Source organism: Trichosurus vulpecula, chromosome 1, assembly GCF_011100635.1.
Source record: "Trichosurus vulpecula isolate mTriVul1 chromosome 1, mTriVul1.pri, whole genome shotgun sequence".
Lineage (NCBI taxonomy): Eukaryota > Metazoa > Chordata > Mammalia > Diprotodontia > Phalangeridae > Trichosurus > Trichosurus vulpecula.
The window spans coordinates 98712326-98736279 of NC_050573.1; the positions used below are offsets into that span (position 1 = coordinate 98712326).

Below are 23954 nucleotides of genomic sequence, written 5' to 3' on the forward strand. Positions count from 1 at the left end.
CCTCATGTTTGACAAAAATGTTGTTTGGACAGTACTCAGTTTCAGGAAGAGTAAGTAAGGATGGGTCTTTACCTTTGTGCTGGGGTACTATAGCTGTTATCATAGGAGTCATAACTTTGCTCATCATAAGCAGTGCCATATCCATCATCGTACTCCTGAAAAAAATATTACAGGAAAAGCATGGATAAAAATTCTAACGCAATAAAATCCTGGAGGAAAAAGACATGTAATAAAACAAAATGCCTTGGCTCTCATTGAATATTTATTAAAATAAATAGGACTCAAAAAGCATCTCCATAAAGTAATCAGGTAGGATTTTGAACCTAAGAAGTTTACCAAATACAATTAAATTTAAGAAACTGTGGGTCATTATTTAGTATTTATTAATTTATCAATTTCTCAGTTCCCAAGGCTATCTTACTGTTTGGAATTATCTAAGTCAAAAGTCTTCGGGCATCACTTCAGCAAAGGGATACTATCAAGAGTATGTATAATGATTATAAATAAAAGACAGGTTTTACATATTGGAGTATATAATTGAATTTGAATGAAGACTTTTACATTGAATCCCCCCCAAAAAATTATTGGATAAAATAATGAACTGATTAGTTTTGCAAAGATTAAATTCTATGTTTATTTTAGAGCCTGTTATTACATATTCGATTCTGATTGGCATGAGAACAAAAATCTCAAAATAACAGCAGCTCCCATTTATACATTTTTATGGTTTCCAAAGCACTTTCTGTACAAGAGGCTCAGAAGTGGTAAAGTGACTTCTTTAGGGTCAAACAGCCATTATCAAGACTGGGAATTGAAGTAACATCCCTTAGTTCAGGGATCTCCTGATTAGAAGTTCAGGGATCTTTCTATTTCAGCACCTGCCTTTCACAGTTATATTGTGTATTGGGGGACTGGCCAATGTTCCCTGTCCTGGGTACAAGGTCAAAAGACTCTATCGGCAACCCTGTTAGGGGAGTTGAGCCTCCCTCTGGAAATCCATGAAAACATGTAACAGGAAGGAGGGAATTGGGGGGGGGGTCCTCTGTCCCTCAGTCAGAGCATGTGGTACAGGTATATCATGACTGTTTGATGACTGCTTACATTATGGTCAAGAAAAGCCTTTTAAACGGCTGCTCAACTGTAACTAAATGTGTAATACCAAAGGACATGTGAAACAGGTCTCTTCTTCCTTCTGGCCAAAAAGTATAAGGATGATTCTAAGCTTGGGGAAGGAGGAGAGGGCATTTTCTCCACTACGTCTGTCCATGAGTGCATGGATTCCCAAGCAAACCTGGGTCTGGGGATAAAGCCACTTTCTGTTTTTATCTTCATCCTCATGGGCTATGGGATGTTGTGAGAGCTTAAAAAATTGGAAAAGCCACTAGAGGACCCAGCTAATCTTGAGAAAGAGAGAGTCCTGAGGAGACATATTTGAACTAGTCAAGGAGTGTAGTGTCCTGGCATCCAAGATGTTATATCCTGGAAGCAATGGAACTAACTACTTGTCCAGCACTGTGGATACAAATAGTAACTGTCTCTCTATTCAAAGAAGTCACATTCTAATGAGGGAGACAACACGATATAATGATGTTCAGACAAAACACGGATAGAGTATGTGGAAGGTGATCTCAGAGACAAATCATTGTGAAAAGATCTCCTACAGAAAGTGTAATTAATGATGAATCTTGAAAGAAGTTAGGAGGGAGAGCATTAAAGGTGTGAGTCAGGAGATGGAATGTTATGAGGAATAATAAGAAAGCCAGTGTGGTACGTTGTAATGCTTGTAGAGGGTTAAATAACATTTAAGAAGACTGAAAATGTACAAAGAAGCCCTATTGTGAAGACCTTTGAATGACAAAGAGAAGATTTCGTATTTGATCTTGGTGGTAACAGGGAGCCACTAGAATTTATTGAGTGTATGTGTGGTGAAATGGTGAAATTTATGATTTAGGAAAAGTACTTTGGCAGCTGAAGGGAGGATGGATTGGAGTGGGGAGATGGCTGAGACAGGAAGACCAATTTAAAGGCTACTGCAGTAGCCAAAGAAAGAGGTAAAAAGGATTTGTACTAGCTGGCTGTGTGAATAGAGAGAAAGGGATGTAAATGAACTCTTATCTATGGCAGTAGCTGTGTGACCAGAACCATGTATGATCTATAATCTCTTTCTGGCTCAATCAACTCTATAAGACTGAATTATAGACTGCAATTTGCTTCGGGTAGAGTAAATTGTTTTATGGGCAAAATCTTAGATCTTTTAAGTATTAGTGTCAGTTAGTACATGGTATTATTTAATGTAATTAGAATGTGTAGATTAGAATGTGCAGATTCTTTTGGTCACTGGATACTTGACTTCTGGATAGTTAATTTTTTTAGAAGTAGAAATAAAACATAAAAGAGCTTAGGTGTTTCAAAGATTTTATTTTATGATGATTTCTCAGCAAGATTTTGCTTTGGGATGAATTTTTATATCATACTTGGAAACCATGATTTTCCACGAGATGTTGCCTTGAGATATAGCACATAAATAATACCAACTTTCATCACATTATTCCCAAATTAATACCACTGTAGTGAAATTTATCATTATATAAAACATTTCTTAGTTGCTTATGTAAAGCACAGTGCTTTGAAAAATGTAGCACATGGAAGCTCTAGTGCTACTTCTCAAACTTCCCAATCTCAGTGGCAGGTTGGGAATTAAGGCAGCTACACCTCTTTTCAGAGTTTTAGGGTTAATTCTGAGGGACTGGGGGTTATTTTACAATGCCAGAAAATTTTATATTTGATCTTGGAGGTAATGTAGAACAACTGTAGTTTATTAAATAGTAGTGTTGGTGGGACCACACCGTGAGACATGTATGTGCTTCAGGACAATGACCTTTAGCAGTATAATGGGACTGAATGGGATGGGAAGAGATCAAGGGCAGGGAAATCAACCAGAAATAGCCCAGATATGAGGTGATATTATGAAGGCAGAAATGACAAAACTTGACAAAAGACTGGATATTTGTGGTAAGTGAGAGATGGAAGCCAAGGATAAAAATGTTTCAGGAGTTACCCCGGAGGATGATGATACCCTTGAAAATAATAAGAAAATTGGGAAAAGAAGAGAGTTTGAGGAGCCCAAAAACATCAATGAGTTCTGTTTGGGGACATGATGAGTTTAAGACATCAATGGGCCATGCAATTCTAATGACCAAAAGGCACCTGGTGATATAAAACTAGTGATCAGGAGGGAGATTAAGTTTGGATAAGCAGAAATAGGAATCGTCTGCATGGAAATGATAATTACACCCATAAAAACTGATAAGATCACCAAGGTAGATAGTACAGAGAGAAAAGAGAAGAGAGCCTAAGACAGAGTCTTAAGGCATATCCATGTTTAAGGTGCATGACACTGATAAAGATCCGTCTAGCAAAGGAAGCTGAGAAGAAGGCATCAGACAAGGAGGAGGAGAATCAGCAGACATCAATGCCATGTCAACCTAGAGAGGCAAGAGCATCCAGAAAAAGAGAATGATGAATAGAGTCAAATTTGAAAATAGGTCAAGAAGGATAAGGATGGAGAAAAGACCATTAAAGATCCCTGGCAAAGCTGGAGAGTGCAGTTTCAGATGAATTGTGAAGTCAGAAGCCAGACCGCAAAGGATTTAGAATTGAGTGAGAGGAGAGAAAGAATTGGAGGCACTTATTATAGATGGTCTTTTCAAAGCATATAGCCAAGAAGAGAAGGCAAGATAGAGGACAACTGCTAGTGAAGCTAGTCAGATCCAGTGAAGTTGCTTTTTTTTAAAGGCTAGGAAGACATGAGTACATTTGTAGGCAAAAGGGAAGGAGCCATGACACAGGGAGAAGTTGAGAATTATTAGAGACAGTGAGTTGATAAGAGGAGACAATCTACAGGAGAAAAAGGAAAAGGAAAGGATTAGGTATGCATATAAAAGGGTTTTCTTTGGCAAGGAGAAGAGACCTTTATGTGTGAAACAGGGGTGATGGAGGAGATAGTGGGGAAAATATCTCAGTGGCATAAGATGAGGAAGGGCAAAGAAAAGGCATCTCTTAATGAATGGCATCTTTTTTTTTTCAGTGAAGTGAAGTCTGAAGCAAGACTATCAGCTGAAAGAATATGGGGGAGGGGATACAGTGAAAGGTTTGAGAAAGTACAGAAAACTGGAATAGACACCAGGGTGAGTAGGATAGAGAAATGACTTGGGAGGTATGTATCAAAGCACCATGTTGCTGCAGTGTGGACCCAGTTGAGATTATGTAAGATCAATTTATAGTGGACCCAGTCAATGTGGTTCTCATGTTTTTTTCTCTAGCTTCGTTCAGCATCATATATATGGCAGGACTTTCAAGTTGTGATAAGCAAAAGGACACGGCAGTGAGAGACCCAAGGGCAAGGAACAATGTAGAGTCTGAGTAACTGGCAAAGGGGCTGAGACAGAAAAAGGGAGAACTATATCTGGTGCAGGCGTACTGGCCTACAAAAGAAGTGAGGGGACAAGGAATTATAAGTCATAATGAACACCTGGAACAGGGATTAAGGTTTTTAAGGCAAAAGATGGAAAAATAAAAAAATCACAATCAGATAAAGAGGGAATAATTAATGAAAATGGAAGGGAAGATATTTGTGTATGAAGGTAGGATCAAGGACATGACCAAAAAAAGTATGTAACTGAGGTAGATATTTGCCTCACTCTCTTTTTACCCTAATCACAAATATTCCTAAGTTTGATATAGAGAATTTTCCTCCATCCTAACAAACTGTAAAGGCTTTGGCTGATATCATAAATCTTTCTGTTACACTTATAATAATTTTGGATTATATTCTTTGTTGTACATCTTATCAATCCATCAATAAAGATTTAGTGCCAAGTACGGTGCTAAATTCTGAGGATATAAATATGAGAAAAAAAAACCAGTAAGACCACCCCACTCTTCCCAAGCTTTTGTGATTTAAATATGATATATCCATCTAGAGCCATGGTCCAGTCATAGGTTTCATTCCATCAAATCTTGTTGATAACTATAAGGACAAGTTTGGCTCCTTATATTAGGACCCATCTGATTCCTCATTTGTTGCTTAAATTTTGGGTACTTATGTTATTGATATTCAAGGACATGAATTTTTACTACTGACTCTTTTTTTGATTTTGTCTCCTGTGAACTTCAGGATGTCTCAGTCATTTAATTAAACTTGCTCTACAAAGATCATAAGAAACATATGAAAAATAATTTTAACCACAAAATAATAGTAATATCTAGCATTTCATAGCACTTTAACATTTACAAAGCATTTTATATAAATCATCTAATTTGATCACCACATTGTTGAATAGAATATATCCTAACATGCAGCTTATTGATCCTTGGAAAGAATAATTCTCAACATAACCATAAACTTATCTTTGTATATGTTGACTCATCAGCAAGACCCTCATTTCATCAATACTCCCTAAAGATGTAGTAAAGATTTGCAATGATTTCGTCCTTTTCTTTCAAACAGTACCCATATAATCCAAGGCACTATTCACTATATCAGGATATCAATATGAAATGTAAGATGGTAGCTGGTAGAAGTGGAGTATCACTGCAGCGGACAGGACTGTACTGGACTAGAGTTAATAGTAACTGCTCAGTAGTTCATGTGGTCTCAGCTATCCAGGAATCTAAAAGCTTCCTCCTTGGGCTCAGAGGCTTATTATTCCTTCCCCTCAACCAGTGTGTAAAGGGCAATATCTGTGGTAGAAAATCTTCACCCCACTCCCACCTGCATTCAAGTTCTACTTTTCCACAAACTATTATATGACCCTGAGCAAGTGACTTAATCTCTCAGTTCCCCAGGCAATTTTCTAAGAATATAAATTGCAAAGAAAGCATTGGTAAAGTAAGCATTGGTATTATGTATGAAGGTAAGCACTGACATACCAATGAAATCACAGGTCTAATCAAATAAAAACAAAAAAAAAACTTTCTTCCAGGAGGTATACTGTGATGGAACTTTTCTGGAAATATATTTATATGTGAACTATATCTTAATATTTTAATTTCTAATGCAAAATATAAGGGGTACTAGAATACTAGTTAACAAAAATACCATAACATACATATGATGTGAAAATAAAGTTTAAAAATATTTATCTTTGTTGTTGGAACCAGACTATTTTGTAAAATTGAAAATGTAGGAAGTCATTACTAAAATTTGGGATTTCCATAATGGTAGACACATTTTGTGAAGGAGATTAAAATATTCTGGAAATGAACTACTTCTGAGATGCCTGTTAAACATTTTACATAAATTGTATTCGACCCTTATACCTGCATTAGGTAAGAAATTGTGGAAATATCATCTTTTTATTTAAAATGAAAAGGGGTCCCTAAGCCTTTCAATGTACATTTAAAATACATTTTTGCAAACATTCTTTCCAAAGTCTGTACTGTCTTAATTAAATTTTCCACTATGGAAAACAAGCTAATTGCAGTAGTTTAGAGATTAGTTGACTGTCAAATATCAGGCCAATAGTTATTGCACTGGGAAAATATGCCATCAGTACAAACCTTACAAGAACCCCTAACTACAGTGAAACCTCCCAAAAGCATATAATTACAGCTTCAGGTGTGTTGTAGTTTTCACAGAATAATGCAAGCAGCAAAGGGAGTCTGGCTTATCATAGAGACTTTTAACATTTCCTCTTTAGTGTCAGTAGTTTTTACGGGGGGTAGGTGGTTGGAAAGAGTAGGGATTAGTCTTTCTAATGACAGGCTACATTTGCTCAAGATGCCCCCTTTGTCTTGTCTGGTAACTGTTCTGATGCCTTATACAGTCTTCCTTGCTGGAAACTATGAACACCCTTGTTAACTGATGCTCCCTTACCTGTGACATCAATGATAAGAAAGCAATTGGATGGATCTAAATCAGATAGAGCCCCTCTTTCTATCAAACTCTGGGCTCTCTTATCATACTGTGAAGTTGCCCTGTGATATGGGTCAAGCCAGGGGTTTTTCTATGGGTTAAATTCAGTGTGCAGTGACTGAATGAGGAGTAGACAGAGTCTGACATAATTTGAAGGCTGAAACTGGCAGAGATTTTTACATATTCTTCTTCCTCCTCTTGCTATGGCATCAAGATGATCTTACCCAAGGCCTAGACTCTGCTGTATTAATTTGTATTAAGTTGTTGGGCCATTTCCAGTGGTTCTTATCTATATCTGGCCACTGAACCCAGATGGCTCCAGAGGAGAAAGTGAGTCTGGTGACTCTGCACAGCCCTCCCTCACTAAAGTCCAATTCACTTGCAAGTCATGGCGTCACCTTCCCAATGTCATGGTTCCCTTTGAGAACAAAGGACGAACAACAACAACCACAATTATGTTGTTGACATATTTTGTCCCTCTAGAAACCTAGTTGTATCTTATCCCTCTGGTGAATGTAATTCTGGCTGCTCCCCTGCCCCTTTCTTCCTTTCCTACTCTCCTAGTTCATTCCTTCCCTTCCTCCCTCTGAAATTAAATACTTTCCTTCAGGCAATGTTAAATTAACCTATAATAAAGACCTAATGTAGCTTTTAGTATCATTGGTTGGGCCTGGGTCATCCGTGGAAGCTTCTGTATTTCAAAAAGTTGTTGCTGGGACATAAACTTTTCCACTAAAAACCATCTTTAATGTCACTAGCTTTGTGAATTGCTAAACAACTAATTTTCACATTCTACAGTAAAGCAGGAAAATTATTAAAATGACTCACTTAACTTTAAACAAGTTTCCATGTTTTGGGAAGCCTAATACAGATTCTCTAAAGAGAATTTTTGTGAAGACTTGGACAAGAATCAGAACATATGAGAAAGCTGGGGTTGTAGTTATAATCTGGCTGAATAATAAGTCAGAGACACAGAGTGGGAAGGGGCATGAGTGATCACCTAGTCTACTATACTCATTTTATAGGTGAACAAATTAGGGTCCAGCAATGTAAACTTGCCAAAGGTCACACAGACAGCAATAGGAGTTTGTTATTCTTGTTGAGACATTTCAGTCATGTCCGACTCTTTGTGACCCCTTTTTGAGGTTTTCTTGGCAAAGACACTGGAGTGGTTTGTCATTTCCTTCTCCAGCTCATCTTACAGGTAGGCAACTGAGGCAAACAGAGTTAAGTGACTTGCCCACGATCACACAGCTATTACACATCTGAGGCCAAATTTGAACTCGGGAAGATGAGTCTTCCTCACTCCAGGCCCAGCACTCTATCCACTAGACTGCTTAGCAATAGGAGAGCTATCTTTAAATCTAAGTCCTCTAACTCCAAAATCAGTGCCCTTTCTAATACACCAAATTGCTGACAAACTTAGGGATTTACAGGATTTGGTACCGGAAAAAAGTGGGAAATCATAAAGATAAGGGAACAATGGTCCCAGAGATAAGAAATAATTTGTCCAAGGTCATATAAGTTGGCAAGAAAAAAAGTTTTCTTACTCTTAATTAAGTGCTCTTTCCATGATATTACAACACCTCAGTACTGAAATAATAAATCATGGTGCCAAAGCATATATTTATTTTAGCTATGTGTGTCATATTTAGGAATCCAACTTTTTTCAAAATTCAGATAGCTGGCCATTTAAAACTGAGCACTGCAACCAACAACATGTGCTACAAGGAATCACTTACTGTACAGGTACAATGACGGATATACTCCATCATTATTGTTGGCAATAGCAACAATGTTAAATCACATTTAGATAGGGTTTTACAGTTTGTAAAGTGGTTTTCTCAGCGTCAACTCTTAAAGTAGCTAATGTGACTATTATTTGAACCATTTTACAGATGAGGCTTGAAGATGTGAAGTGATTTAAAGTAATAGAAGCCATGATTTGAAACAAGGGTCTTCTGAATTCAAATCCAGTATCCTTTCACTATACCATACTGCCATCAATTATGCCTTTGAAGGTAATACTATATATTTTAATAGTTTGGGATAGGAAAGTATTTTAGAAGCGATCAAGATTATTCTGCTTCTACTTTATTTCTTTCTTCTCTCTCTCTCTCTCTTACACACACACACACACACACACACACACACACACACACACACGTTCATATAGTTTAGTGTGCCACTTGATTGGGAATCAGGAACACGTGGGTTCAAGTCCCACCTCTGACATATTAAGGGCTATACAATCCTGGGTAAGTGATTTTCTGACCAGGAATTTTGTACAGAAATTAAATCACAAGTTGCATCCCAGAGAAAAAATATACATATGTGTAAATATGTATACACATGCATGTATACATACCCACATGTATGCATATATGTATATGAGCATATATGTAAGCACACATACGCATACAAATATTACTTAAATAGAGAAAGCTATTTAAAATTCAGCCATGATTGCTAATCAGAAATAATCAGATTTTTTTAAAGATGAAATTATTTGGGTCTATTGCCTTATAATTTCATAATAGTTTTAAATAATTTCTAGGGATTTACTCCAACAAAACAACTACTTAAGAAGCAAGTAGCTTAATAAGGTCAGTTACACTGAGAAAGCCATACCAATTTAAAGATTTTGTAAAAACAAAGATAGTAGAACACTGATGAAATTTATGCATTTTATAAGGAAAGAAAGTATCAAAAAACCTAAATTAAGGGAAGACAGTCCTGCCAGTATCATTTATCAGGTCAGGTCTTCAGGTAGGAGAAGAAGAGAGCAGATTGTGGCCCTATCCATCCAAAATTACAAACTCTATTCAACTTAATATGAATTCTTATTATACTACAACATAGCATAATGAGTCTCTGAATAGTAGAATTTTGAGCCATTTTCTTCCCCTTAAAAAAGAAGTATATATTTCAGCTAGTACCAAACAGCTACTTAAGATAGCAGTTCCAGAAATTTGCTGAACCTCGGAAGCCCCTGATGTGTAGTGTTTAGAGACAATGAGTCATACATGTTACAGAATTAGTAGTTTTGTGTTTTGTGGGTTTTTTTTTCTTTTGGAGACTAGCTTCCTATTTTTCCCAGGTTGAAGGTGCAACAGCCACTCATGGACCAAGCCCAATGCTAATCACCATGGGAGCTTTAGCATACTCTGTTTTTTCTGACCTGGGATGGTTTTCTTGTCCTTAGGCCACATGGCAGCCATCCACTCCCAAAGGATCACCATACTGGTTGCACACTTAGAAAAGACACCTGATCAGCTTTAGCTCTAATGCAGCTCAGAACTCCTGAACTCTGTCTCCTATAGTAGCAAGGATTCTAGACTTGTGCCAACATGCCCAGTGAGGTCTAGAATTATTACAAAACTCTTCACAAACATTTAATCTGCCTTTAATAGTGGAAGAGTAGTATTCTATTATCCTCAAATCTCTACCCACCCCTAATCTCCAAGTAATATTTTTGATGAACACACATCAATTCATGTATAGATGAATTTCATAAAGATTTTATGGAGTTAGGAACATGTGGGTCCAAGTCCTCTCTTTGACACATAATGATTGTGTTACCCTGGGCAAAGGAGGCATAAAAGATCAGTAGTTATTGATGTTCTCTACTCAATTTTTTGTTATTAATAAGGTTCAAGACTTCTTTTTCTATGCTTTTTGTATATTCCCCTTGTCCTTCAGATTCTCTGTATGGCAATCTCTTGATTCTCTCAGAACTGTAACACCTCCAAGAAAAATCTCTTGATACTTTCCATTTGGCCCCTCCTACTTTTGTTCTCTTTAATGCCTTTTCTACCTTCTCTGTAAAATCTCAGGTACTATAAGCATTAACTGTTAACTTAGGGTGCTAGTCTGATAGTTCTACTATCTTTGATGAAAAAAAATATTGCTGAAATGATTTTTGCAAATCTTTTCTATTTTTCTTCACCTTGTAGCCTCCCTTCCATTGTCCTCGGGATGATTTTGCTTACTTGGATACCTTACCAGGCTTTCTGAAATTTACCCTCCATTACTTCTCTTGGTATTTTAAGTTGGTACTCTTCAAAGTCATCAACTTTCTTCACAAAGTTTTATATATTAATTTATACCCTAAACTTGCATTGCCTTTGGCAGACATGTCTTAGTTTAGCAAATAGATCGTGTTTTCTGACTAAGGCATTTCCTGTGTTCATTTGGTATTAAAGCAATTAATTTTCATTAGTTTAACTTCTGAATGAAATTATTAGAATCAATGTTAATGTCATTTTTGTTGTTCATTTCTCATTTTCAATAGTTTAAATGATCCAGGGTTAAATCAACTTTCCATTTATTATATTCTCTATATATTTTAGAAATGAAGCCTTTATTAGAGTCACTGCCTGTAAAATTATTTCCCAGCTTTCTGCTTCCTTTCTTGGTTGCATTGGCTTTGTTTCTACAAAACCTTTTTAATTGAATGTAGTCAAAATTATCCATTTTGCATTTCATAATGTTCTCTATCTCTTCTTTAGTCATAAATCTTTCCCTTCACAGATCGGACTGGTAAACTACTTTTTGCTCTCCTAATCTGCTTATGGAATTGGAATTACCCTTTATGTCTAAATCATGTGCCTATTTTGACCTTATCTTGGTAAACAATGTAAGATACTGGTCTACGTCTAGTTTCTGCCATACTATTTTCCAGTTTTCCCAGCAGTTTTTGTCAAATAGTAAGTTATTATCCCAGAAACTGGAGTCTTTGGGTTTATCAAACAGGAGATTACTATAGTCATTAACACTGTGTTTTGTGTACCTACCCTGTTTCACTGATCCACCACTCTATTTTTTTAGCCAGTACCAAGTAGTTTGGATGAATGCTGCTTTGTAATACAGTTTTAGTTCTGGTATGGCTAGACCACCTTCCCTTGCATTTCTTTTAATTAATTTCCTTAATATTCTGTACCTTTTGCTCTTCCAGATGAATTCTGTTATTATTTTTTCTAGCTCTATAAAATAAATTTTTCGGTAGTTTGATTGGTATGGCACTGAATAAGTAAATTAAATTTAGGTAGAATTTTTTATTATATTAGCTCAGCCTACCCACAAGCAACTGATGTTTTTCCAATTATTTAGATCTGACTTTTATGTTCCTGTGTTTGTCTTGGCAGATTTGACTCATATTTCAATGAAAAAACTGAAGCCACTTACAGAGAATTCCCTTTTTGGTGGTGAAATTAAGGTGGAGGAGCAGCAGGAAAAAGTATAGAGAGCTCCTTGTCCCCCTCCCGACATTTAAACAATGCAGTAGATTGAATCCTGATCAGGAAAACTGAGGAAAAAAAATCATGTTGATTTTTAGCCAAGGTAAGCACAGACACTAAGGTTTATGGACACTAGAGAAAGGATCTGGCTAGCAACCTACTGCACTGAGCCCAGTACCCAGAGACAATGTCCAAAGGCCAGGCAAGGTCCAGATCTATACTGGGGAAGACATGATATAAGGTTCAGAAACAGGTGCCAACTAGAAGCTTTGCCTACTACCTAGTTCCAGATCACAGATCCAGGGCAGAATAGAGAGGGGATATGTGCCCAAGGGTGATATTCCAGGGTGAGGAACCATATTGGGCCTTAGCCTATGTCCTAAGCAAGACAGAAGTTCAGCAACAAGTAATTCTGATGTTGCTCAGACCCTAGGAACAGCTGAGTAGGATCTGTTTTAGCTTCTAGGCCAATCTGAAGCCTGTAGAGGAATAACCAGGGTAGACACTCTGGACCAGCAAACCTATACAGCTGGCTGACAGTGGGGCTGAGTCTAGCAGTACTCTACTGTTGCCTAAATCCAAATCCAGGTAAGGAACTTTTCAGAACTCAGACCAGAGGAGCAGTGATTAGAATTCACCATAGGACCAAGTGGAAGCTAGTGATTTTATGAGAAATCAAGATATTATAAAACAGAACCAAAGGAATGAAAAAGTGAAAGACAATGTGAAACAACTCACTGGAAAAAACTACTGACCTGAAAAATAGATCCAGGAGAGATAATTTAAAAATTTTTGGACTACCTGAAAGCCATGATCAAAAAAAGAGCCTAGATATCATCTTTGAAGAAATTATCAAGGAGAACTACCCTGATATTCTAGAGCCAGAGGGTAAAACAGAAATTGAAAGAATCCGTTGATTGCCTCCTGAAAAAGACCCCAAAAAGAAAACTCCTGGGAATATTGTCACCAAATTCCAGAGCTCCCAGATCAAGGAGAAAATACTGCAAGCAGCCAGAAAGAAACAATTTGAGTACTATGTAAATACAATCAGGAAAACAAAGATCTAGCAGCTTCTACATTAAAGGATCGAAGGGCTTGGAATATGATATTCCGCAGGTCAATGGTGCTAGGATTAAAACCAAGAATCACCTACCCAGCAAAACTGAGTATCATGCTCCAAGGCAAAATATGGATTTTCAATAAAATAGAGGACTTTCAAGCTGTCTCAGTGAAAAGACCAGAGCTGAATAGAAAATTTGACTTTCAAATACAAGAATCAAGAGAAGCATGAAAAGGTAAACAAGAAAGAGAAATCACAAGGGACTTACAAAAGTTGAACTGTTTTGTTTACATTCCTACATGGAAAGATGATGTGTATGATTCATGAGACCTCAATATTAGGGGAGCTGAAGGCAATATGCATATATATATATATGTATGTGTGTGTGTGTGTGTGTGTATGAGTATGTGTGTGTATGTATATATGTATGTGTATATGTATATGTGTATGTATATATATGTGTGTGTGTGTGTATATATATTCAATGTGTGTGTGTGTCTATATATATTCAATGTTGAATACTAAATATATTAAATAAATTAAATACATAAATAAATTGATTTCGAATAATTCCAATTGCATTAAATTTCCATTGTCAGCTGCTCCCCTTCCTCTACTTCTTTGTATGGATGTCTACTTGAGCACTTGTGAGATACTTGTGAGATATTTACCCTAAATTTACTTTACCTTCATCCACTAGAGCCTTCCTTTTCACCACTCTGACCATTTTTCTTTTAAAGGCATCAAGAGAGAACAGAACCACTCACAAGCCATTTTGAATTAGAAGCATTCTATGAACCCTGATCCTGAAAGATTTCAGAGGGGACACATTAACCACTGCTCCAGATTATAAGTATTAACACTTGTTTAGTGTTTTATCTATCGGTCATTTGTGTTTACCTTTCTCTGTTTCTTTTTTTTTGGATTTATTTTTTTATTTCATATACTTAATTTTCAGCATTGATTTTCACAAGAGTCTGAATTACAAATTTTCTCCCCATTTCTACCCTCCCTCTCACTCCAAGATGGTGTATATTCTGGTTGCCCTGTTCCCCATTCAGCCCTCCCTTCTGTCACCCCACTCCCCTCCCATCCCCTTTTCCCTTCCTTTCTTGTAGGGCAAGATAAATTTCTATGCCCCATTGCCTGTGTATCTTATTTTCTAGTTGCATGCAAAAAGTTTTTTTTTTTTGTTTTTGAACATCTGTTTTTAAAACTTTGAGTTCCAAATTCTCTCCCCTCTTCCCTTCCCACCCACCGTCCCCAAGAAGTCAAGCAATTCAACATAGGCCACATGCGCATCATTATGTAAAACCCTTCCACATTACTCATGTTTTGAAAGACTAACTATATTTTGCTCCTTCCTAACCTATCGCCCTTTCCTGAATTTTCTCCCTTGACCCTGTCCCTTTTTGAAAGTGTTTGTTTTTGATTACCTCCACCCCCATCTGCCCTCCCTTCTATCATCCCCCCTTTTTTTATCTTATTCCTCCTTCTTTCCTATGGGGTAAGATACCCAATTGAGTATGTATGGTATTCCCTCCTCCGGTCAAATCTGATGACAGCATGATTCACTCATTCCCCCTCACCTGCCTTCTCTTCTCTTCCTTACAGAACTGCTTATTCTTGCCACTTTTATGCAAGATAATTTACCCCATTCTATCTCTCCCTTTTTCCCTCTCTCAATATATTCCTCTCTCATCCCTTAATTTGATTTTATTTCTTTTAGATATCTTCCTTTCATCTTCAACTCACCCTGTGTCCTCTCTCTCTCTCTCTCTGTATATATATATATATATATATACACACACACATACATATATACATACATACACACACATATACATATATATACATAAAAATATATATGTATACACACACACACACACACACACATATATATATATAGATAGAGAGATAGATAGATATATACTCATGCATATTCCCTTCAGCTACCCTAATATTGAGGTATCATGAATCATACACATCATCTTTCCATGTAGGAATGTGAACAAAACAGTTCAACTTTAGTAAGTCCCTTGCAATTTCTTCTTCTTGTTCTTTTTCTTGAATACCTTTTCATGCTTCTCTTGATTCTTGTGTTTGAAAGTCACATTTTCTGTTCAGCTCTGGTCTTTTCACTGAGAAAGCTTGAAAGTCCTCTATTTTATTGAAAATCCATATTTTGCCTTGGAGTATGATACTCAGTTTTGCTGGGTAGGTGATTTTTGGTTTTAATCTTAGCTCCATTGACCTCCGGAATATTGTATTCCAAGCCCTTAGATCTCTTTCTTAATGTAGAAGCTGCTACATCTTGGGTTATTCTGATTGTGTTTCCGCAATACTCAAATTGTTTCTTTCTGGGTGCTTTGCAGTATTTTCTCCTTGATCTGGGAGTTCTGGAATTTAGCGATAGTATTCCTAGGAGATTTCTTTTTCGGATCTATTTGAGGAGGAGATTGGTGGATTCTTTCAATTTCTATTTTGCCCTGTGGCTCTAGAATATCAGGGCAGTTTTCCTTGATAATTTCTTGAAAGATGATATCTAGGCTCTTTTATTGATCATTGCTTTCAGGTAGTCCAGTAATTTTTAAATTATCTCTCCTGGATCTATTTTCCAGGTCAGTGGCTTTTCCAGTGAGAGATTTCACATTGTCTTTCATTTTTTCATTCCTTTGGTTCTGTTTTATAGTCTTGATTTCTCATAAAGTCACTAGCTTCTACTTGCTCCAATCTCATTTTTAAGGTAGTATTTTCTTCAGTGTTCTTTTGGACCTCCTTTTCCATTTGGCTAATTCTGCCTTTCAGGGCATTCTTCTCCTCATTGGCTTTTTGGAGCTCTTTTGCCATTTGAGTTAGTCTATTTTTAAGGTGTTGTTTTCTTCAGTATATTTTTCACTATTTTTTGTGTCTCCTTTAGCAAGTCATTGACTTGTTTTTCATGGTTTTCTCGCATCCTTCTCAATTCTCTTCCCAATTTTTCCTCTACTTTTCTAACTTGCTTATCCAAATCCTTTTTCAGCTTTTCCATGGCCTGAGACCAGTTCATGTTTTTCTTGGAGGCTTTTGTTGTAGGTTCCTTGACTTTGTTGACTTCTTCTGTCTCTATGTTTTGGTCTTCTTTGTCACCAAAGAAAGATTCCAATGTCTGAGACTGAATCTGGGTGTGTTTTTGCTGCCTGGTCATGTTCCCAGTCAACTTACTTGACTCTTGAGTTTTTTAGCGGGGTATGACTGCTTGTAGAGTAAAGAGAACTATGTTCCAAGCTTGGGGGGATGCACCAGCTCTGCCACACCAGCACTCCTCCTTCCCCAAGAATCCCCAACCCGGACTGGACTTAGACCTTCAGCAGGCTCTGGACTCCTGCTCTGATCTGCCACTTAATTCCTCCCACCAGATGGGCCAGGGGCCTGAAGCAACTGCAGCTGTAGTTCTGTAGGTGCCCCACCTCCGCTGTCCCTGGGGCGGTGGCCGAACCAAGAACTCCTTTTTTCACTCTGTCCCCAGCAGCTTTTCCCACTAACCTTCTTTGTTGTCTTTGGTGTTTTGTGGGTTGAGAAGTCTGGTAACTGCAGCAGCTCCCTGATTCAGGGTGCTATGGTACGCTCTGCCCATTTCCTGGTCTGGTTGGGCCGCACCGCTCATGCTAAGGCTCTGCTCTGCTCCCCTCAACTCCCAGCTCCGTGCACGAAAGACCTCAGCCAGCAACTATCCAGGCTGTCCTTGGCTGCAGCCCTGCTTCCCTCTGCTATTTTGTGGGTTCTGCAGTTCTAGAATTGGTTCAGAGCCACTTTTTATAGGTTTTTGGAGGGACTTGGCAGGGAGCTCACGCTAGTCCCTGCTTTCCAGCTGCCATCTTTGCTCGGCCCCCCTTTTTCTGTTTCTTAACTGTTTTGTAAGAACTTCTAAGTTTCTATATAACTTCTTTTCAACAATAATACCTGGAAGTCTGCTACTTCATCAAAAATCCATGTTTTTTTGCATCTGTACAATTTTACTAAGGGTGTAGGATGTGTTCAGGGAAGACTGATACCTCTGGTGTTGAAGACTGCCAAGCACTTTTTAGGGCTGCTCATCCACTTTTGGTGTCCACCTGTCACCCAGCTCTCACCTGTGGTTTCAAGAAGCGGTAGTATATGCAGTGGCCACAGCCTGGTAAAGCATATTGGCACCAGGCTGAGGGTAACTACAGGCATCAAACTGTCAGTGATACAGGTATGTCTATCTGAAGCAAGTAAAGACTTCCTCTGCAGAATAGCAAGATATGAAAAGTTTGCTTCAATGGCCCATGAAAGCAGCAGAAGCACGCATTGTAGAGTGTTTAGAACTTGGTCAAACATCAAAGGTGCTAAGGTCATCCACTGCATCTAGAGCCACTACCAGTTGTCTTGCCACTGGGCTCCAATGACTCTGGAAGACAGAAGCTGACAACTTTGTGCAACTCTGCCTCACTTAAATCTGATGTGTGAGCCAAAAGGCATCACCCATAATTTTACTATTTAATTATTTGACTATTTTGTTATTTATCTTTTTACTATGTTACTATCTTACTATTTTACCTGCTTTGATGTCCTATGGCAGTGGGCTAGTGAAAAACAGCAGGTGCAGATACACTGGAACCTGTAGTTATAACCTACCAGCCTAGGCCACAGGGCCCATCTTCTGAATGGACTGAAGTAGCAGTGGGATTCAGCAGCCCCCAGGTATCTGAGCAGGCTTCTTAAGGACCACACTTCTTCCTGGAGTAAGGAAGGGGCCAAAAAAAGTGCTCTAAAAATTGTCTGCTTCACCTAACTCTGGTCTGGTTACTGTGGCACGTGGAGATCCTAACCTACGTTTGAAAAACAAAAAATTTTGTTAGGATGATTCTACTAATTATTGATACGTGTGCACACTTATGGACAAGAAGTCTAGTGGTCTTGAAAGACAAACACCTTTTCTTGTGAGAGAACTCAACAGTTAAATAGCAGCTCTGAGTGAAACAAGGCAAATGAAGGCCAGCTTACTGAACTTGGAGTTGGATATACGTTTTTTCTGGAGTGGTTGCCATGATGAGGAGCACTATGAAGCTGGCATAGGTTTTGTAATCAAATCTAATCTAGTCAACCTATTATATGCCTCACAAAAGGAGTGAATAACAGGCTCATGACAATGTGATTGCCACTTGCAGCGAACTGCCATGCCACTGTCATCAGTGCATATGCTCCCAACATGATGAATCCTGATGAGGTCAAAGAAAAATTTTATAAAGACCTGGAGACCCTTATCATCAATGTGTCAAAAGAGAACAAGCTTATAATTCTGGGTGACTTTAACATCAGAATAGGCACAGACTATTACACACGGCAAGGAAGAATGGAGTCAGGAACAGCAACAGCAACGGTCACGTATTATTGAAGACTTGTGCATCTGATGACCTCATCACCAACGCTGTCTTCCATTTAACTAAATGCAATAAAACTTAATAGATGCACCCTCACAGCAAACACTGGTATTCAATAAGGAGAAGAGACAAAACAGACCATGAGACAGATAAAGGCAATTTGTGGTGCAGAGTTTTGGACCAATCATAGATGTTCTCTCTAAGTTAACTTTTGCAGTCAACTAAAGCAGTGAGGCCAAGGCATAACTACTACCAGAAGTTTCAAAGTCATCAGATTAGAACACGTCTCTGTGTATGAATAGTTTGTTACTGACTTGGAGGGAAAGCTGGGCCAGCACACTGTAGATAATAGTGGAGTGGTGGGAGAAATGATTCATTTGGACCACTACTCTATTCCAATCACTATTAATCAGTTTGATATTTTACATAAATCATATAGGGATAATTAGATAAGATAGGTTCTTATAGTAGGCCTCAAACTTTAATATTTGATACTTGTTTACCAGTTATGAAGCTCCCTTGTGCAGACACTGACAAAGATATCTCCATCATGTTTCACTCAAATTTGTGGTCCAAACCCAGCATGACTGGATATCTTGATTCTCTGGAAAGGCCCCAACTTATTTGTGCCTCTGGAATACCTGTTCTTGCCCAGGAGCGGGTGACCACCTGATGACCACTTGGCCACCAGAGATGACTCTTGCCTTCCCCATCTTACTTTCTGGCCCTCAAGAGCAAGGTCTATCAACCAATGAGCTTCTGTATTTTACCATGTCTCTTTTGCTTATTTGGGTATCAACCCCTATAAAAACAAGGTTCTGGGATGAGAGGCATCTCAGATTGCTCTGCCAGTTTGCGTATTTGAGTGTGTGTGTACGTGTGTGTGTGTGTGTGTGTATGTGTGTGTTTGTGTGTAATGTATACAGACACAAAAAGTGTTGATATCATTTCATTGTTTGTGATGTTTAAGCATAATGTTGTTTCCCTGTTTATCTCTTTTAACAATATCTATTTTTACTATGGCTTTGTGTGATATGGCCATTTGCCAGTTTATATGAGTCTGCCTGAAGCATAAGAAATGCTATTCCAACTCTTAATTTAAATTCTGTGTGAATCTTTGATGTTTCAGGTATATCTTCTGTAAAATGTATGTTGCTGCATTCTGCTTTCTAATCCATTTTGCTGTCCTGTTCCATGTTATGGGAGAGTTCATCATCATTACAATCACTATGACTGTTGTGTTCTTCCCTCCAACATATCCTCTTATCATGCCACTCCCTACACAACAAACTGAAGGGTCTCCCAATTACCTCCAGGATCGAATACAGAATACAGAGTTCTTCAGCATCTTGTACATACCTATTTATTTACATATGTTCTACCTTGCAGGGCTGTTGTGAGAATCAGACTATGTACATTAACTTTTATTTGTTAAAGTGCTATATAAATTAAGGTAAGCTATTATGAAGACTTAGGAGGTGTACTATTTACCCCTATTGCTACTGCTTTATTTTAGTTTACAACTCTTATTCTATAACTCTAATAGTTTGATAATAGAAATAATTCATTCAACGCTATTTCCTTTTTTCATTTATAATTAACTAAGTTGGTATATTAATGGTATCACTGGGTTTACATTCTTGTAAAATTATTTCCCCTTTCATTTACATTTCTTCCTAGGTAAAATAAGTCTTTCAACCATAGTAACAAATTATTGAATGACAAATGATCTGCTCATTCATGAAAAATGAGAAAAAATGATAAAGCTGGTTTTTTCTACAGAAAAAAATACGTAAGAATAGTCCATTGTCAGTAACACAGCAAACTAAGAAATGCTTGAGACTATGCTGTTCTCATTGTACATGGAAAAATCATTATCAGTTCTTTATTTCTAATACAAAGAGTAATATACCTTTTAAAGGAATATTATAAAAGAAAATATGAGGAGAAACAATAGAACCAAATTATTATTAACTCAATTTTATGGAACTCAATCTCTACTGGCTTATGAAATTTGTCAAATAAGATATTTACTTACATATTCTCCATATGTCTCTTGTGTTGGTGGTGGGGGAGGAGGCCGGTATCCTGTTGGGGGAACTCCTCTTGCTCTAGGGGTAAGAAGTCCTCTACCACGGCTGACTGGACCACGACTAGGAGGGACTCCTCTGGGAGCTGGTGCACCTCTTGGTACACCTGCTGGCCGGGGAGCAATACCTCCTCTTCCCCTGTGGATAGGATGACTGATTAAATTTTTAATCCTCATAAAATTGCATCCTAGCATATCTAAATTTTATTCTCCTTAACTTTTGTTGAAATAAAAATAAGAACACATTAGTAATCAGTTTTTGAAAAAAAAAAAGTGCTGCCTTCTACCAAAAAGCAATGAGATTTCATTCATTTGGCAATTATTTACTGATTTCATATGTGTGTATATAATTATGCTTGGCATTTAGTGGGATATCAAAGTAGAGGTATAATCCATATATGACTGAGCAAACCAACGTAATTGTGTAAAACTCAAAATATGTCATCTCATCAATTTGGATATCCCCTCTAACGATAGATTGCTACCCTTCTGTGGTTGGCTTTCCTCTAGTCCTCTTGTCCTTTTCTGCTCATGAGTTCACTATAGAAGGTTCTCCTAAAAGCATGCCAGAGATCTTCCTCGCTTTCCTCTGACATCATGAGTTTGCTAGTGAAGCATTAGCTTTGTCTGCATGCTATCTTTTGATGTTACTATTCTTTCTTCTGCCATACATCTGTGAGGATAATTTCTATTCCCGTTCTTCTATTCTTAATTTTTAATATATTGAAGCTTGCTCACCCAGACCATATTCTTTCCCATATACAATCATTTTAATGTTTGTTCTTTTTTATAATACTATTTTATTTTTCCAATTACATGTAAAGACAATTTTAAACGTTTATTTTTTAAAAAATTGAGTTGCAAATTTTCTCCCTGCCTCCTTCCTTCCTCCTATCCCTAAAACTGTAAGCAATTTGAAGTATCCCATCAATTTCCAATATTTTGCTACCAGGAAAAGGCCTGCTATAATTATTTTCATACTTGTGGGTCCTTTTTTTATGATCTCTTTGGGATACAGACCTAGTAGTGGTATAGTATAGCTGGATCAAAGATATGCACACTCTGACTGGGCATTGTTTGGGCATAGTTCAAAACTACCTCTAGAATGGGTGGATCAATTCACAACTCCACTAACAACACATTAGGGTCCCAGTTTTCTCACATCCTCCCCAACATTTATGATTTTTTCTTTTAGAGGCCATTTTAGCCAATCTGATAGGTGGGGGTGGTACCTCAGAGTTGTTTTGATTTGCATTTCTCTAATCAATAGTGATTTAGAACATTTTTTCTTTGACTATAGATAATTTTGATTTCTTCCTCTGAAAACTGCCTGTTCATATCCTTTGACCATTTATTAATTGGGCAATGACATTCTTATCAATTTGACTCAGTTGTCTATATATCTCTTGAAATGAGGCCTTTAACAGAGACCCTTGCTGTAAAAAACCTGCTTTCCAGTTTTCTGCTTTCCTTCTAATCTTGGTTGCTTTTGTTTGTGCAAAACCTTTTTAATTTAATATAATCATTATCCATTTTGCATTTCATAATGTTTTCTCTCTCTTGTTTGGTCAAAATTTCTTCTCTTCTCCATAGATCTAACACAAACTATTCCTTGTTCTCCTAATTTGCTTATGGTATCACCCTTTATGTCTAAAAAAGGGGTGGGGAACCTGTAGTCTCAAGGCCACATGTGGTCTCTTGGTTCCTTTTATTAAAGGGATTTGTTCTGTGAAGTTTGGATTCAAAGGAGGACCTAAAGGGCCAACAGGTTCCCTACTCCTAGACTTTTAATCATCCTCCCATAACTCATTTAACTTCTCCTTTAGAATTTTGGATGTTATACAATTTGGTGCATATGTCTGACATAGATATTACTGCATTGTTTTTGGTACTATTTAGAAAGTTGTAGTTTCTTTGTCTCTTTGAATTTGATCTATTTTTGCTTTTGCTTTGTCTGGGATCACGACTGCTACCCCTGCTTTTTTTTTTTTTTAAATTTCAGCTGAAGCATAATATTTTCTGGTCCAGTATTTTACCTTTAATCTGTGTGCATCTCACTTCTTTAAATGTGTTTTTGTAAACAACATATTATAAGATTCTTGTTTTTAATCCATTTCATGGGTAGATCCCATTCACATCCAGTTATGACCACTGTGCATTTCCTTCCATTCTATTTTGCCCATTAAGAGTTTTCTCGCTCTCCTTTCACCCTGTCCCTCCTCACCAATCTGCCCTCCCTTTTATCAGCTGCCCTGCCCTGCCCCTTCTTGTCTGCTTCTCCTCCTACTTTCCTACAGGGTAAGATAGATTTCTACACCAAGTAAGTGTTTATGTTATTCCCTCTTTGAGCCAAAAGCCAATGAGAGTAAGGTTCAAGCAATGTTTACCACCTCCCCTTTCTTTCCCTCTACTGTAATAAGTCTTTTGCTCCTCTTCATATGGTATAATATACCTCAGTCTGCCTCTCCCTTCCCTCTTCTCCCAGGGCAATCCTTTTTCTCATCCCTTAATTTTTCTTTAATATCATTACATCAAATTCAACTTCTATTCAATACCCTCTATGTATATTCCTCCTAACTGTCCTAATACAGATACAGTTTTTAAGAGTTACAAGGATCATCCTCCCATGTACAGATGTAAACAGTTTAACTTTACTGAATATCTTATGTTTTTTTTCCTTTCCTGTTTATCTCTTTATACTTCTCTTGAGTCTTATAGTTGAAAATAGAATTTTCTGATGTTTAAAAGTTCCCTATTTCATTCAGTGTCTATTTTTTCCTCTGAAAGATTATGCTCAGTTTTGCTCGATGGTTGTAGTTCAAGCTTCTCTGCTTTTAGGAATATCATCTTTCAAGTCCACTAATCCTTTACTATAGAAGCTACCAAATCCTGTGTAATCTTGTGATTCCTTGATACTTGTATTGTTTTTTTTTCTGGCTGCTTGCAGTATTTTCTCCTTGATCTGAGATTTCTGGAATTTGGCTATAATATTTCTGGGGGTTTTCATTTTGGGATCTCTTTTAGGAGGTGATTGGTGATTCTTTGAATTCCTATTTTACCCTCTGGTTCTAGAATAACAGGTAATTTCTTGAAAAAATGCTGTCCAGGCTCTTTTTTTGATCATGGCTTTGAGATAGTCCAATAATTCTTAAATTATGTCTCCTGGATCTATTTTCCAGATTAATCGTTTTTTTTTTCCAATAAGATATTTAAATTTTATTCCATTTTTTTCATTCTTTTGCTTTTGTTTGATTGTTGATTTCTC

At 37.4% G+C, this 23954-nt stretch overlaps 1 protein-coding gene across 1 annotated transcript in view; it reads right to left on the reverse strand.

The window, feature by feature from the left end:
* KHDRBS3 (KH RNA binding domain containing, signal transduction associated 3) overlaps window positions 1–23954 on the reverse strand; it is a 273510-nt gene that overhangs the window by 31994 nt on the left and 217562 nt on the right. Inside the window, exons 6-7 of the mRNA XM_036748646.1 lie at window positions 20639–20828; window positions 73–155 (exon numbers count right to left, since the gene is read on the reverse strand). Of these exons, the coding sequence (XP_036604541.1) occupies window positions 73–155; window positions 20639–20828 (273 nt within the window). The remainder of the gene's footprint in view (window positions 1–72; window positions 156–20638; window positions 20829–23954) is intronic.